General features: G+C 41.3%; 1 protein-coding gene across 4 annotated transcripts in view; it reads right to left on the bottom strand.

Moving 5' to 3' along the window:
* drosha (drosha ribonuclease III) overlaps positions 1–12,119 on the bottom strand; it is a 194,613-nt gene that overhangs the window by 36,154 nt on the left and 146,340 nt on the right. For 3 of the 4 annotated variants that reach the window (XM_054766121.1, XM_054766122.1, XM_054766123.1), the window contains one exon: positions 1,318–1,365. In XM_054766121.1, the coding sequence (XP_054622096.1) occupies positions 1,318–1,365 (48 nt within the window). The remainder of the gene's footprint in view (positions 1–1,317; positions 1,366–12,119) is intronic. The other variant, XM_054766124.1, reaches the window with a different exon arrangement.

The following is a 12,119-nucleotide window of genomic DNA, read 5'->3' as shown; positions in this document are numbered from 1 at the left end:
ATGTTTTCCAGGCCATACCAATCAACTGTTTATTTTGAAGGCACATTTTTCTGGAAAAAAATAAAGGCAAAAAAGCCTTCTCAGTGTAGTAAAACCCCTATTAATCATTGTCAGTAGCACTGTGACACTTTCTGACTGTTGGGGATAAAAATTCAGCTTGTTAGCTTTCAAAAGAGCCCAACGCCATGCCTCTACTCCATATGGTTCAACGACAGCTTCATAATTACGTTGGGTATGGATTGTTTTAGCCAGAAAATCCTGGAATGCTAAGGATATGTATTAAGTATGTTGGAAATAAACCACCATCTGTGGGGTCTCTCACACCTAGCAAAATCTGTGTATTAGGCTTTAGAGGACGTTTTTGCCTCTTACCAAAGTGCTTGCTATAAGCTATAAGGTCAAGATACCACCAAAGGCTGCTAGCAAAGAACCACCCACTCACGGGAAACCTCAGCCCGTCAATGAGCTGTGTGGTAATGATGTTGCTGCTCTGAAGCAGCTAATAACTGCTCTCCTCACGCCAAAGGGCGGTCCAGGGTTGACCCGGGTGCTCCACCCTGACTACAGAGCCCACACCTCTGGAGCGTCTGCCTCACCATGGCTCAGCAGCAACAGAAGACGTACGCAACCAAAACAGAGTGTTTGGGGATGAAAACAAACAAGAGCAGCCTGTTATTTTGGGCCAAAACACAAATATGCAAAAATGTATGTATGAACCCCATGCAGGGAGCAAAGAGAATACAGCGCTTAAAAAGACCAGCCTCGGCAGAGACACACAAAGAAACACTTGCTCCTCGCGAGCACATCAGAGAGCAGGAAGCCCGGCGGTCCCTGTAGGGTCCGTGTGATCCGAGACTGTAATCCTGTTACAGCATCTTTGATGTCTTCTCCTAAATCCTAATTTCAAACAACACACTCTTGACATGTGCGGTGTTTCTGGGCAGATGATGCAAAGGCAAGAACGGATGGATGAGATGGGAGACGTTAATCGTCATCCAAATATCAGTGAACAAAAGCTCGCAGAGGGCCGTACAACCTGAGAACCAATTTTTTTTTTAACCCTTTGTCTTTTTCGTCATCACTGCATAAGCTATTTCTCTCTTGCTTACAGATTATCTTTTCTCTTTTGTCTTTTCTCTGTGAACAAGCCAACAGTAATTGCTGCGACATGGTGATTAAATAAAACCTGCTTCTTCCTACTCCTTTTCTGACATGTTCAATTGTGCAAGTGTAAACATGTGATGTACTTCAATGTAACTTTGTTAGGCATGTCCAAAAGAAAAACCATCATCATGAGTAGATAATAAAACAACCAACCTGCAGAGGGTGTGGCGGGTAGTTGAGCCAGACATCCCGCAGGTCCTGCTAAGAGAAGAGGACGAGATGTTAATACGTCAAATTATCAATCACATCCTCGAGCCAGCCAACTGGCACCTCCTGGCTTCTGGCCCCGCAGGAGCCGGTGAAATATTAATGAAAGTAGTCAATACGTTTGAGTAAACGCTTCCTAGTCTGGGAGCGAAACAGCACACACACAAATAGCTAAACTCAACTGATGTTGCCTGGAGCATTTGAAAATCATTGTTTCTCTACACTTGTGAATTAAACCACACAAAACAATAAAACCACCTAAATACACACACACACACACACACACACACACACACACACACACACACACACAAACTTGATGCACTCAGCAACCCAAAAACTAAGTCTTCTTAAATGTCTCTTTGACATTTGACAAGACCCAGGTGTGCTGGATTATCTTAGAACCTCCTTAGGATCCAACAGTGCAAAATGTAAATACAGTCAAACCTGTCTTAGCGGCCACCTCTATAGAACGGCCACCTGCCTATAGCAGCCACTGAAAAATCCCCCGCAGCAAATTTACATGTTATAGACTCTGTGTATAGTGGTCACCTGTCCAACGCGGCCAGCGGCCACCCATTTTCTCTCCCTTGGTCAATATCTGACTGCATATAGCGGCCAAATTACCAACTCAAGTAGAAGCTTCATGCACGAAAAAGTTTCGTTTTTCAATCAATGAAAATGTTGTGTGTAGACTTTAATTACTGAGTCCTAGCTCAGTCACAATCATTCACAAGATCCACACAAACTGTCAGTTGTTCCACATAAAAAAGCCGTCTTCTTTTGAGCTTGCTATTTCCTGGTCAAACATGTAACTTTAAGAGCATTTGCACCAAAACATTACCGCAAATAAGGCTGGGAACAGGACGTGCTCCCAGCGACGCTACAATAAAAAAAAAAAAAACATACGCTAGCATGCATGAGGCAGCGAGAGCAAAACTGAGTTCGGTTGTACTTAATTGAATTATTTTAGAATGTACTCACGTTATTTTTCATCAATCCTCATCCACAAATCCATCAAAGTCCTCATCTTCTGTATTCGGCACAAAAAAAGCCGTCTTCTTTTCCGTTTGCTACGAGTCTGTTAACTTGTCAGTGTTATTCAGCTCTGAAGCAAAGAAGGAAACTTCTCCTGTTTCTTCTGCCAACTTTATTTATTGAACGCGGCCACCAGACAGCAGCTCAGAACACACACACACATCTCTCAGCATCGTCTCTCCTTCCTGCTTGCCCACAAGGCAAAGGTTAAACAAGCCCCACTACATAGCTGTCCAACCAATGCCTGTAAGAAATGACACCGTTTATTTCCTGGTGTGCACTGGTCAATACTGTAATGCCGCTTGTTGTGGGGAAGGAGAGACTCACGTCGCCGATGCACTTTAATGGCTTTATTAACAGCGGAGAACACTGCAGGACTTTACATCCACGCCAACATAAACACACTTCCCAACTCTCTCGAAACTCACAGCGAGCACTGAGCCGAGCTCTCCTGCTCGGGACGCCCACCGTCACTTCCCGTCACTTCCTGATGAACTAAAGCTGTAATGACACTGCCGTATAAAAAGTAAAATATTAAAAACAAGCATAAGACATTACTAGCACAGCTTAGTTCTGTGGGTCGTGGATATATTCTATCAGTTATTATTAAGCCTCTAGCTTCCTTTTAGTAAGTAAAAACCTTGGCTATGATTGCACTACATTGTCATGTAGACCTACAAAGTACACTTGGAAGAATAAGAGGTGAATAAATGTATTGCAACTGATGTGAAACTGATGAGGGGTAGGATTAAATAAGATTTGCTTCTTCCTACTCCTTTTTGGACATGCAAAATTGTGAATTGTACTATGTGATGTGCTACTGTTTGACTCATGCATGTTCAGGATTAAAACCATGATAATAACAAGCCTAGTAGTGCTGTACAACTTTTATCCGCAGTCCGCAGTGCCCTCTACTGGTCAACATTATTATTATTATCCCCCCCCCCCTTTTTTTTTCTCTACTGGTCAACATTCAAACTGGACGCCAATTTGTCTATAGAGGCCACCTGTCTATAGCGGCCACTTTGGCAGACTCCCTCTAGTGGCCGCTATAGACAAGTTTGACTGTACTTCAAATTTTTTCAACTGGTCTTAACATTTTAATCAGGGGTGTATATAAGAATATAAAAATAAATGTATGGCAGATGGCATTTTGCTTTAGAATAGTGAAGTTAAGTCAGCACAAAAGCTGCCCAATCAAGACTACTTTATGTTCTAACTACTAGACATACTTGATGTTCTTTACTGCACAGCCTTTGGCCCCATGACAGAAATGCCAGTGGGAATGCTCAGTGACCACACTTTAAGATATTTGGTCCGGACCAGAGTACCAAAGTGTGAATGCAGCCTAACACCTCACATTACAGTAGATTCCAGGAGTGCAAAATGTCAGCATTAAAACTATCTGCAGTAGCATGAGCCAGTAGACGCTAGCATTAGAACATAGCAACAAGCGCTCAACATTTGAATTTTGTAGGTGTGCCTAATGAAGTGGTAGTGTGGACTAACAGCCAACGTTTCGATTATTCCCTAAGACGAGGCAGACAATGACTAAGCCGGCATGGAGTGGGGATTTAAGAATAACATTTTTTTTTAAGTCTCCCCCCCAACACAAGACTGGGGTAATTACCGGGTGCACAAATCATCTTCAGCTGCCAGACACGCCTCTACAGAGAAAACAAGCAAGCATATATTTGAATGGCGTCGTTAATGGGAAGGGGAATTAAAAGCCAAATGTAACTGGACACCATGTAGCGGTGGGCCTCAATCAAAAAGGAGGCTTTAATCAGCACTGAGGGATTCTGGCTCAGTCGTGCAGATGCACATGGATCCAGCGCCAAGCGTGAATAGGCATCACTGTACTTGAGGGACCGAGGGCCATCCATGATGAGGACATAATGGTGCTCCTCTCTGACAAGGTCCGATGCTCCCTGACAAATTGGTCTCTGGTTGCACGCTGCCAATCAATCCATCAAATGTAGTAGTGCAGCACAAGAGTCGATAGGAGATAGCCTCTCTGATCAATACCCACATAAAAGTCGACCCAGAGGTCCAAAACAGAGTCTTCTGTCAGTAGATGATCAAGGTGAAAACTAATTTCAACCCTGCCGATGTCTTCCACGTGATCTGGAGATTTGGCGACATCTTTGTGTGGGCGGGAAGAAGGAATGCATCAGGGAGACAATGGTGAGAGAATGCATGCACACATCGTTCCCTTGCACTTACTGCAACCAAGGACATGGTGAAGAATGCACATAGCCTCTCGCTCAATTATGGCAAATATATCGTTTTTGTTGGCGAAAGGGCAAAGCACACAAGTAGCACAAGTTGAGGTCAGCGGATATTTCACAGCCAGTGAATGTTTTCTTAAAAAGGCTATAGAGTACACTTCGTCCCCAACCATGCAGCAGTGCTTTTTGGGGGGTTTTGGTATATAGCTACACTTACTTTTATTTCAATGAAATGGAAACACAATTTGAAAGCAACAACATACAATCTATTTTACTCTGACGTCACCTCTTGGTCAAAGTTGGCCACTGCGTACGTGAAGAGACAAACTACGTGAACACGCTGTCTCACTCGGGGCTGCTGAAAAAATGAAGATAACGGAGGGGACAAGAAAGCAGAATTCAACCCAATTTATGACAGCAAGTACTTAAAAATATGTTTTTGTCGCTTCCATGCTCATGCGCCACATCCCATTTGCGTTGTGTGCAGGCTCAAGTTCATTGTTCAGGTCATTTTGGATTAAATTTAAAGCGTCCAGAACTTTCCACAGTGGCATTGAAGACGTTGTTGCCATTCCAGTCCAATTAAACGAGAAAACAACAAATGGTAAAAAGGTCAATATTTACAGTAATTCCTCGTTTATCACAGTTAACCAGTTCTAGACCCGACAGCAATAAGTGAATTTCCAAAGTAGGATTCCTCATTTCTAACTCAAATATATTCATAGTTAGAGCATAGAAAACCTTTTTATAAACTTCTACATATGATTTTAAATATTATCCAAGTCTTCTACACATGAAATAACACTCCTATAGTTACTTTTACACTCGCATTACCATATATAGTAGACAATCCGAGAAAATAAGCACTTTAAGACATAAATAAGACTCATCCTGGCGTGTGTTTCAATAAATGTCTTTCGGACATGTGGACAGAAAGTGAAGTCGGGGATTCACAGTTGAGTTTTAACTGTAGTACATCCACAACTGTAGCCTGCGTTATGATTATGGTAATGATACTATTATTGTTGTTATTATTGTGCCGGTTGTGAGATAATTCAAACCTGCATAAAAGTCTGTTGTTCTGGCGATCAATTCTGGCTGGCGCTTGTGTTACCAGTGACATCTTGTGGCCAGTGTCGTCATCAACGTCTTTTAATGCCTAAACTGTATTTGTATTTTAGTTCATTTAACCATTCTTATGCTTAAAAATGCGTAATATAGGCCCGGAATATGTAACATTTGCATCAAGATGCATCGTTTTTGACGAATAAGCCTTAGTCAACCACAAAAACAGCAATCATTAATTCATTTTAGAAAAAATGCAGATAAGTGAGGGAGGGAGGGAGTGTTTGATCCACAAAGTGGCAAGGTACGACTGTATTTTGTGCGTTTTCCATGGATAGTTTTGCTTTCTTTAGTTTCATACATCGGTACATGATAATAGCATTAAATTACTCTGAGGTCTGGTGGGCTCAAAGGTTGCAGACTTCTTTAATGAATGACTACAAGACTGCCAAACTTGCTGTACATATGGCAGCAAGTGGAATATCACACAGTGGTAGTCGATTGATTATAATTTGGATCAGCAATTATACATGGATGCATTAAATGCTAGGGAACTTAACTTGGCTCTTATTTACATACTCCATTGCAGTGTTTCTGAAGGTCTGTATAAACCAAGATCTGCATTTACTGCAACGCAGTTTCATGGTGACCATCTCTGTTGTCAAAGAAAACTTTGTGTGGGAGTTAATAAAAGTATGAAGATTAGCCAATGGGCATTAAAAAAGTGAATTCATCAGGATGATGATTACTCCTCCACAGAGGGACTTCCCTGAGGACAGCATGGTGGCATTAACATCATCTCTCTGCAATATCACACTATTACTGCAGTTGGAATGGAGCGATGGAGTATCTCCCGCCCTGAAGAGGAGGCTGTCAGTCTCTCTCGCTCTCTCTTCTGAGGCTTTAATAACCTCCACTGTCATTAGCAAATTAGCATCTCTCACTTCCGCTTGGTCTCTTTTTTTTCATTTTTTTAAAGTGCGCAATGAAGCTCAATTGTGTCCTGGCTGTTTGAAAACAAAAAAGGTGATGTGCTGAAAGGAGAAAAATTGAAAAATGTATGTGCGTCAAACGGCAGCTGGCTATGTGGAAATGTTGCAGGGGGCATCCTTAATGACTGAAGGCCGTCATCCTGGCCTTTTCAACAAGACAATGCTGTAGTTCACAACGCCCGCCTGGCAAAGAGGAATAAGCTCACTCTTTTGGACAATCCTGCGTGTTCCCCTGATCTAAATCCAATTGAGAACATTTGGGGATGGGTGAAAAGGCAACTTTACAAAAATGGACATCAGTTCCAGACAGTGGATGCTCTCTCTTAAGCCATCTTCACCACCTGGAGACACATTCCCACTAGCCTCTTGGAAACACTGGTATCAAGCATGTCCAAAGCAATTTCTTAGATGATTAAAAAAGAATGGTGCAGCTACCCAGGACGGAGTCCTTTTTTGAACATTTTATTTCTATTTTAGGAGGGTTTCGGTTGTTTTTTGCGCTATGGTCTTAAACTTTTGATCAGCTGATATACGGCCTACTTCAATTGAAGTTGAGCTTTTTTTTTTTGCTTATTCCAAAAAAATGTTTGTCTCACTTCCGTATCTTCTTTTTTTTTAATTTTGAAGCTCTTCGAACCTCCTTAAGTTCCAACAATTTTGATCAGGACACACACACACACACACACACACACACACACACACACACACTGTACACACAGTATACTGTATATACACATGTATAATTAGTTTTTAAATGTTAATTCATAGTGACTCTCATGACCCAAGGAGTGAACATTACAGTCGACAGCTGCGAGACGGCGCGCTCGGCTTGTGACAACTGTATGCTGTTCCTGTACTGATTCAGTGATGTGGAAGGGGATCGGGAGCTTGGTGAACTTGCTTGCCGGACTCTCTAGCTTGTTATTTATTGTGTACTTGAATGACTTGCCTTTGCAGATTAAATGTCTATTCTTCATTTTGAATTTTGTGAAATAAATTTCTAAATAAATGCTATTTATAGTCCAGTGTGACTATGCTTTTAATCCCTCTTGATGACGCTTTTTTAAAAATTTCGGAGCAACTCATTCTGGAAAACACGGTGTATGTATGTTTCATTTGAAAAATTAGTAAAAGCTGTTTAGACAAATGATAAGCCATTCCCTTACTGTACCAAAAACGAACAGAACTTTAACCTTGAAACTGAGGTGCGTAACAAACCATGATTATGGCATGCAGTTACACCCACAGCAATTAGGGAATTAAAAGACTGTAAGTGAAAGGGTCCTCCTTGCAAATTGGAAGATTCTGTTTTGACTTGAGAGAAGAGGTAGAAGGCAATGGGAGGTTTCGGGGGGAGGATCAGCCATGTGCGAGTCTGTGTTAAGAGACAAAAGAGGAGGATATGGGTCTGGTCAGCCAGGTGTGAATGAACCAAACTGACAAATGGAACTTCTCTTAGGGTCTAATGGGGGGGAGAGGTAGACTATTTCACTACTCTATTGCATACCATTACGTTGGTAATGAGGCCCACTCGGATTCAAGCGCTTCCACTGAGCATAGAAATGTATCTTAGGCACCCACAATACCACTCGGCCGCTTTGGTTATCTGCTCGGTGTGTCCATCTGTCTCCTCTTGGCTTTGTGCAGCAGACCAGCCATCAGGAGGATTCAGCATGGGGGGGTTACAAGTCAAGCTATTTCAATTCTCAAGCTGCACGCATGCAAACTTTCAAAGTACCGCACAACGGGCTTACAGCACGGAGTGTAGTTAAGGCGGACTGTGGCGGTGTGTTTGTCATATTAAGACAGCGGAAGACAAGAATGTATATTAGCTACATGGAGTCCCCCAAGGTACCATCTTACGTCCCCACTTTTTGACCTTATTGCTCTCCTCCCTCTATGGCATTGTTGAAGATCAGGATATATTTGCATGATTCTCTTTTCATTTACTCGTTTGAGTGCATGTTTCACCTTTTGTACAAAAAAAATCCTCTTGAAAGGCAGTTTAATAAGACAGTTTTGTCAGCCTAATGAAACTATTTAAAAAGGCCTTTTCTCCTGTAAACCCCATGCTAATCCCAATCAAAATAAAAAAGGCTTATATTTAAAAGGATTACCTTCCTGAAGGTGTCAAGAAAAGTTGAACAATTAAATCCAACGGTAGAGATTGAATAAGTCCTTTCCTCATTGAAACAACTGCAACTTAGATCCAATATGTCAACATTTCAAGTTTAATGAGTAAAGACGGAAAAACTGGACCCTGAAGAAAATATTAACAAAGACAAACACTTTAATTTGATCAAATTGAAAAATCAGTGGAACTAAGATGCTTGCTTTTAAAGGAAAAGTGCACTTTATTTGGAATTTTGCCCCTCAGCCACAATCCTTTTGTGAAACAAACGAGTCTCTTTTCTGTGCATTCTAAAGATATAAAAACAGATAAAAAAGACGCACCTAAGAATGCACATAATGGTAATCACCTATCCCGCTACAAAGCCTTCTAAAAAAAAAACAATGCGCCCAGGAAGGAAGTTCCGGTAATGCTTAAAATGACCAAAATACTGTAATTTTTACATGTTATCATGAATGTACCCATTACTACGTGGTTACAGCATGGACATAAAAACCATGTTGGTGGTTTTTGGAGGTGTTTTAATAGCGGACTTTGTAGGCAGCATAGGTGTGTCCCATTACGTGCAGTAATGAGCTGTCTCTTTATCTGTTTTTGTATTTTTTAGAACACACAGAAAAGAGAAAGTTCATGCCTCACATAAGGATTGTGGATGATGGGCAAAATTCCCAAAAAAGTGCAGTTTTCTTTTAAATCCTTCTAGACATCTCTTAGCAGTTCTGAGTTTTTGGAGAAGTGATCCATAATTAATGATCATTTTGCCCAGCAGTTTTGTTTGGTGAGACGTTCAAATATTTAGTTAAGAAAAGTTTTAATCTTGATGTATCAAAGGTCTTCAGGTCTAGATCAAATAACTTGGGTGGACCGCCTCGTGTCCTGTCGGGCACGTGTGGGAGACCCGCTGCAACTCTTAATTGACTCGTAAAAAATGGCGGGGCCAAGACAAATGCAAATACAAAAGCATTCATCAATTATTCATGGCCACTGCCAAACTGCAATGTCTGCCCCCCCGCCCCCCACACACACATTTCATCTTTCTTCACATCTGCAGCTTTGACTTATTCTTCTTCTTTCAGTCCTGCTGGTTTATTTTGGTCGACCAGGGAAGAACAAGTACATAGCCCAAGGAACTGTGTATAAAGGGAGCGCACGATGCAATGTGTGCTAGCACAGACAGAAATACGGTACAAGGGGCTAACACTCGGGGTGTAATGGCACACCATAATCGCAGTACCTTGGTTTTATTGTCCTGGTTTGGGTTCATCTTCAGTATAGTAGTGGAACAAAAATGCAAAACAAAAAACTATTCAGGTTTTGTGTCAATGATTTTTCAAATGAAACCGAGCATACTGCAAACGTGTCAAGTGTCAAAAGTGAGTACAGCAGATCCTCCAGCGAACGGCAAAAAAACATAAGTAATTCAGAGCCCCCCTAAAATATAACACTCCCCTGCACCCCCCTCCTAGAGTGATGATGACATTCTCCTCCAATTTCAACTGTTGTATTCATTCATTCATTCACTCACTGTGGCGCTCATCCTCCAACAGAGAAAACTCACACACGCACAAGGAGAACATGCAAACGCCACACAGAGATGCCCAAATGGAGCTACGACCCCAGATTTTCCAGATCTCCTGACTGTGTGGCCAACATGTTATAAACACCAGGACACCGTGCAGCGTAGTAATGTAATGTAATTATTTGATTAAATATAATTATAATATGTGAATGAATGCAGATGGAATCAGATCCACAGTGTAGCCTTTAGCCTGGCCGTTAGGCTAGCGCTAGAGGCTAGCAGGCTAGAGAAGGTGTTTCTCCAAACCGCGTCTACATAATCTACACTGCTTGCCTGTTGTTATCCTACGATTTACTATCATATATTAACGTCTTCGCCTCACTGCAAATTTTGCCTGTGGAAGCTAGTACTGCCATGCTGCCAAGCTTCTGCGTCTTGCAGCACAACTATGGTGCGTTCAAGGACCGCCAAAAAAAGTACAAAATCTGTATCAGTGAAGTATAAAAACAAAGATATTGTGGGCTTTCTAACAGTGGTACATATATGATGTTCATTTCACCTGTATTATTTATCATCTATTTATAAATTTTGCCAATTTACGGTGAATGAGATGTTTTCTGGGGAAAAAGCAGCCTATTTTCTTTTTTTTTTTTTAATAGCAAAAATCAACACATTTACTGGACAAATGCTGGATTCTGAATGTGTAGGGATCCACAACATCTTTGCAAAGGCAGAAGTTTGCATAGAGTGCTTGCAAATAATCTCATTGGATTATGCAAGTGGTCATCATATTAGTCTCTCTCTCTCTCCTCCCCCCATGCTTTTTACATCTAAGAACATCAGTAGTTGAATCAAACATTAAATATGCAAATTTGAGACATGTTTCATGTCTGGATGTACTGCTTAAAATAATAAAAGCAGACGTTCCGACTGTGAAGGCGCGTTCGCAAATCACAACGCTCATGGCCAACTTTCATCTTCCTGTGAAGTTTTATTTGATAGTCTCGCTCTGGATTTGCTTTTGACTACGACCAGAGTAAATTATATGCAACAAAAAGATGAGCTTGATTAATAATGACTGAAAACAAACACAGCTGACAAAATGCATACACACACACACACACACACACACACACACACACACGATAGTCCCCAACCTTTTGGAGCCTTGTTTCCCTCAAACATCTCACAAACAAAAAAAAAAATAAAATAAAATGAGAGCGAGAGAGAGGTGCACTCCAGACCTCATAGTAATCTAATGCTGTCATGTACCATTGTATAAAACAAAGAAAAGCAAAATATCAAGTGAAAACACCGCACAAAACACACAAAATGAATACTGACTCACCATTTCTGCGAGCCTGGAGTTTGTTTTCCAGAGAGAGGATGATAAGTGCGTGGGTTTGATGTGCGAGAGTGCCAGGTGCAACATGTTTCTACCATCCATTTTGCTGCTAAGTCTTGTTTTGGTAGTGGCAAGCCAGTCTTACAAAAGTAATTGGACGGGTAGAGCAACATCTTCAATGCCACTGTGGAAAGTTTAACTTTAATCCAAACATGACGGAACAACGACCTTCTCAAAAGGGATTTGGCATGCACAAATGCGACAAACCATATTTTGAAGTAGCTGCTGTCGTAGCTTGAACTAAATTGTGCTTTCTTGTCTCCCATTATATCCTCACTGGTCTGGAAACATTTTTCAGCATCCCCGTTGAGAAAGCTTGTTAGCGTAGTCTTTTTCTCTTCAAGTACACAATGGACAACTTTGACCC

The sequence above is a fragment of the Dunckerocampus dactyliophorus genome, chromosome 21 (assembly GCF_027744805.1).
Source record: "Dunckerocampus dactyliophorus isolate RoL2022-P2 chromosome 21, RoL_Ddac_1.1, whole genome shotgun sequence".
NCBI lineage: Eukaryota > Metazoa > Chordata > Actinopteri > Syngnathiformes > Syngnathidae > Dunckerocampus > Dunckerocampus dactyliophorus.
Note: the sequence above shows the minus strand (reverse complement) of the source record. Positions and strands in the feature narration are given on the sequence as shown.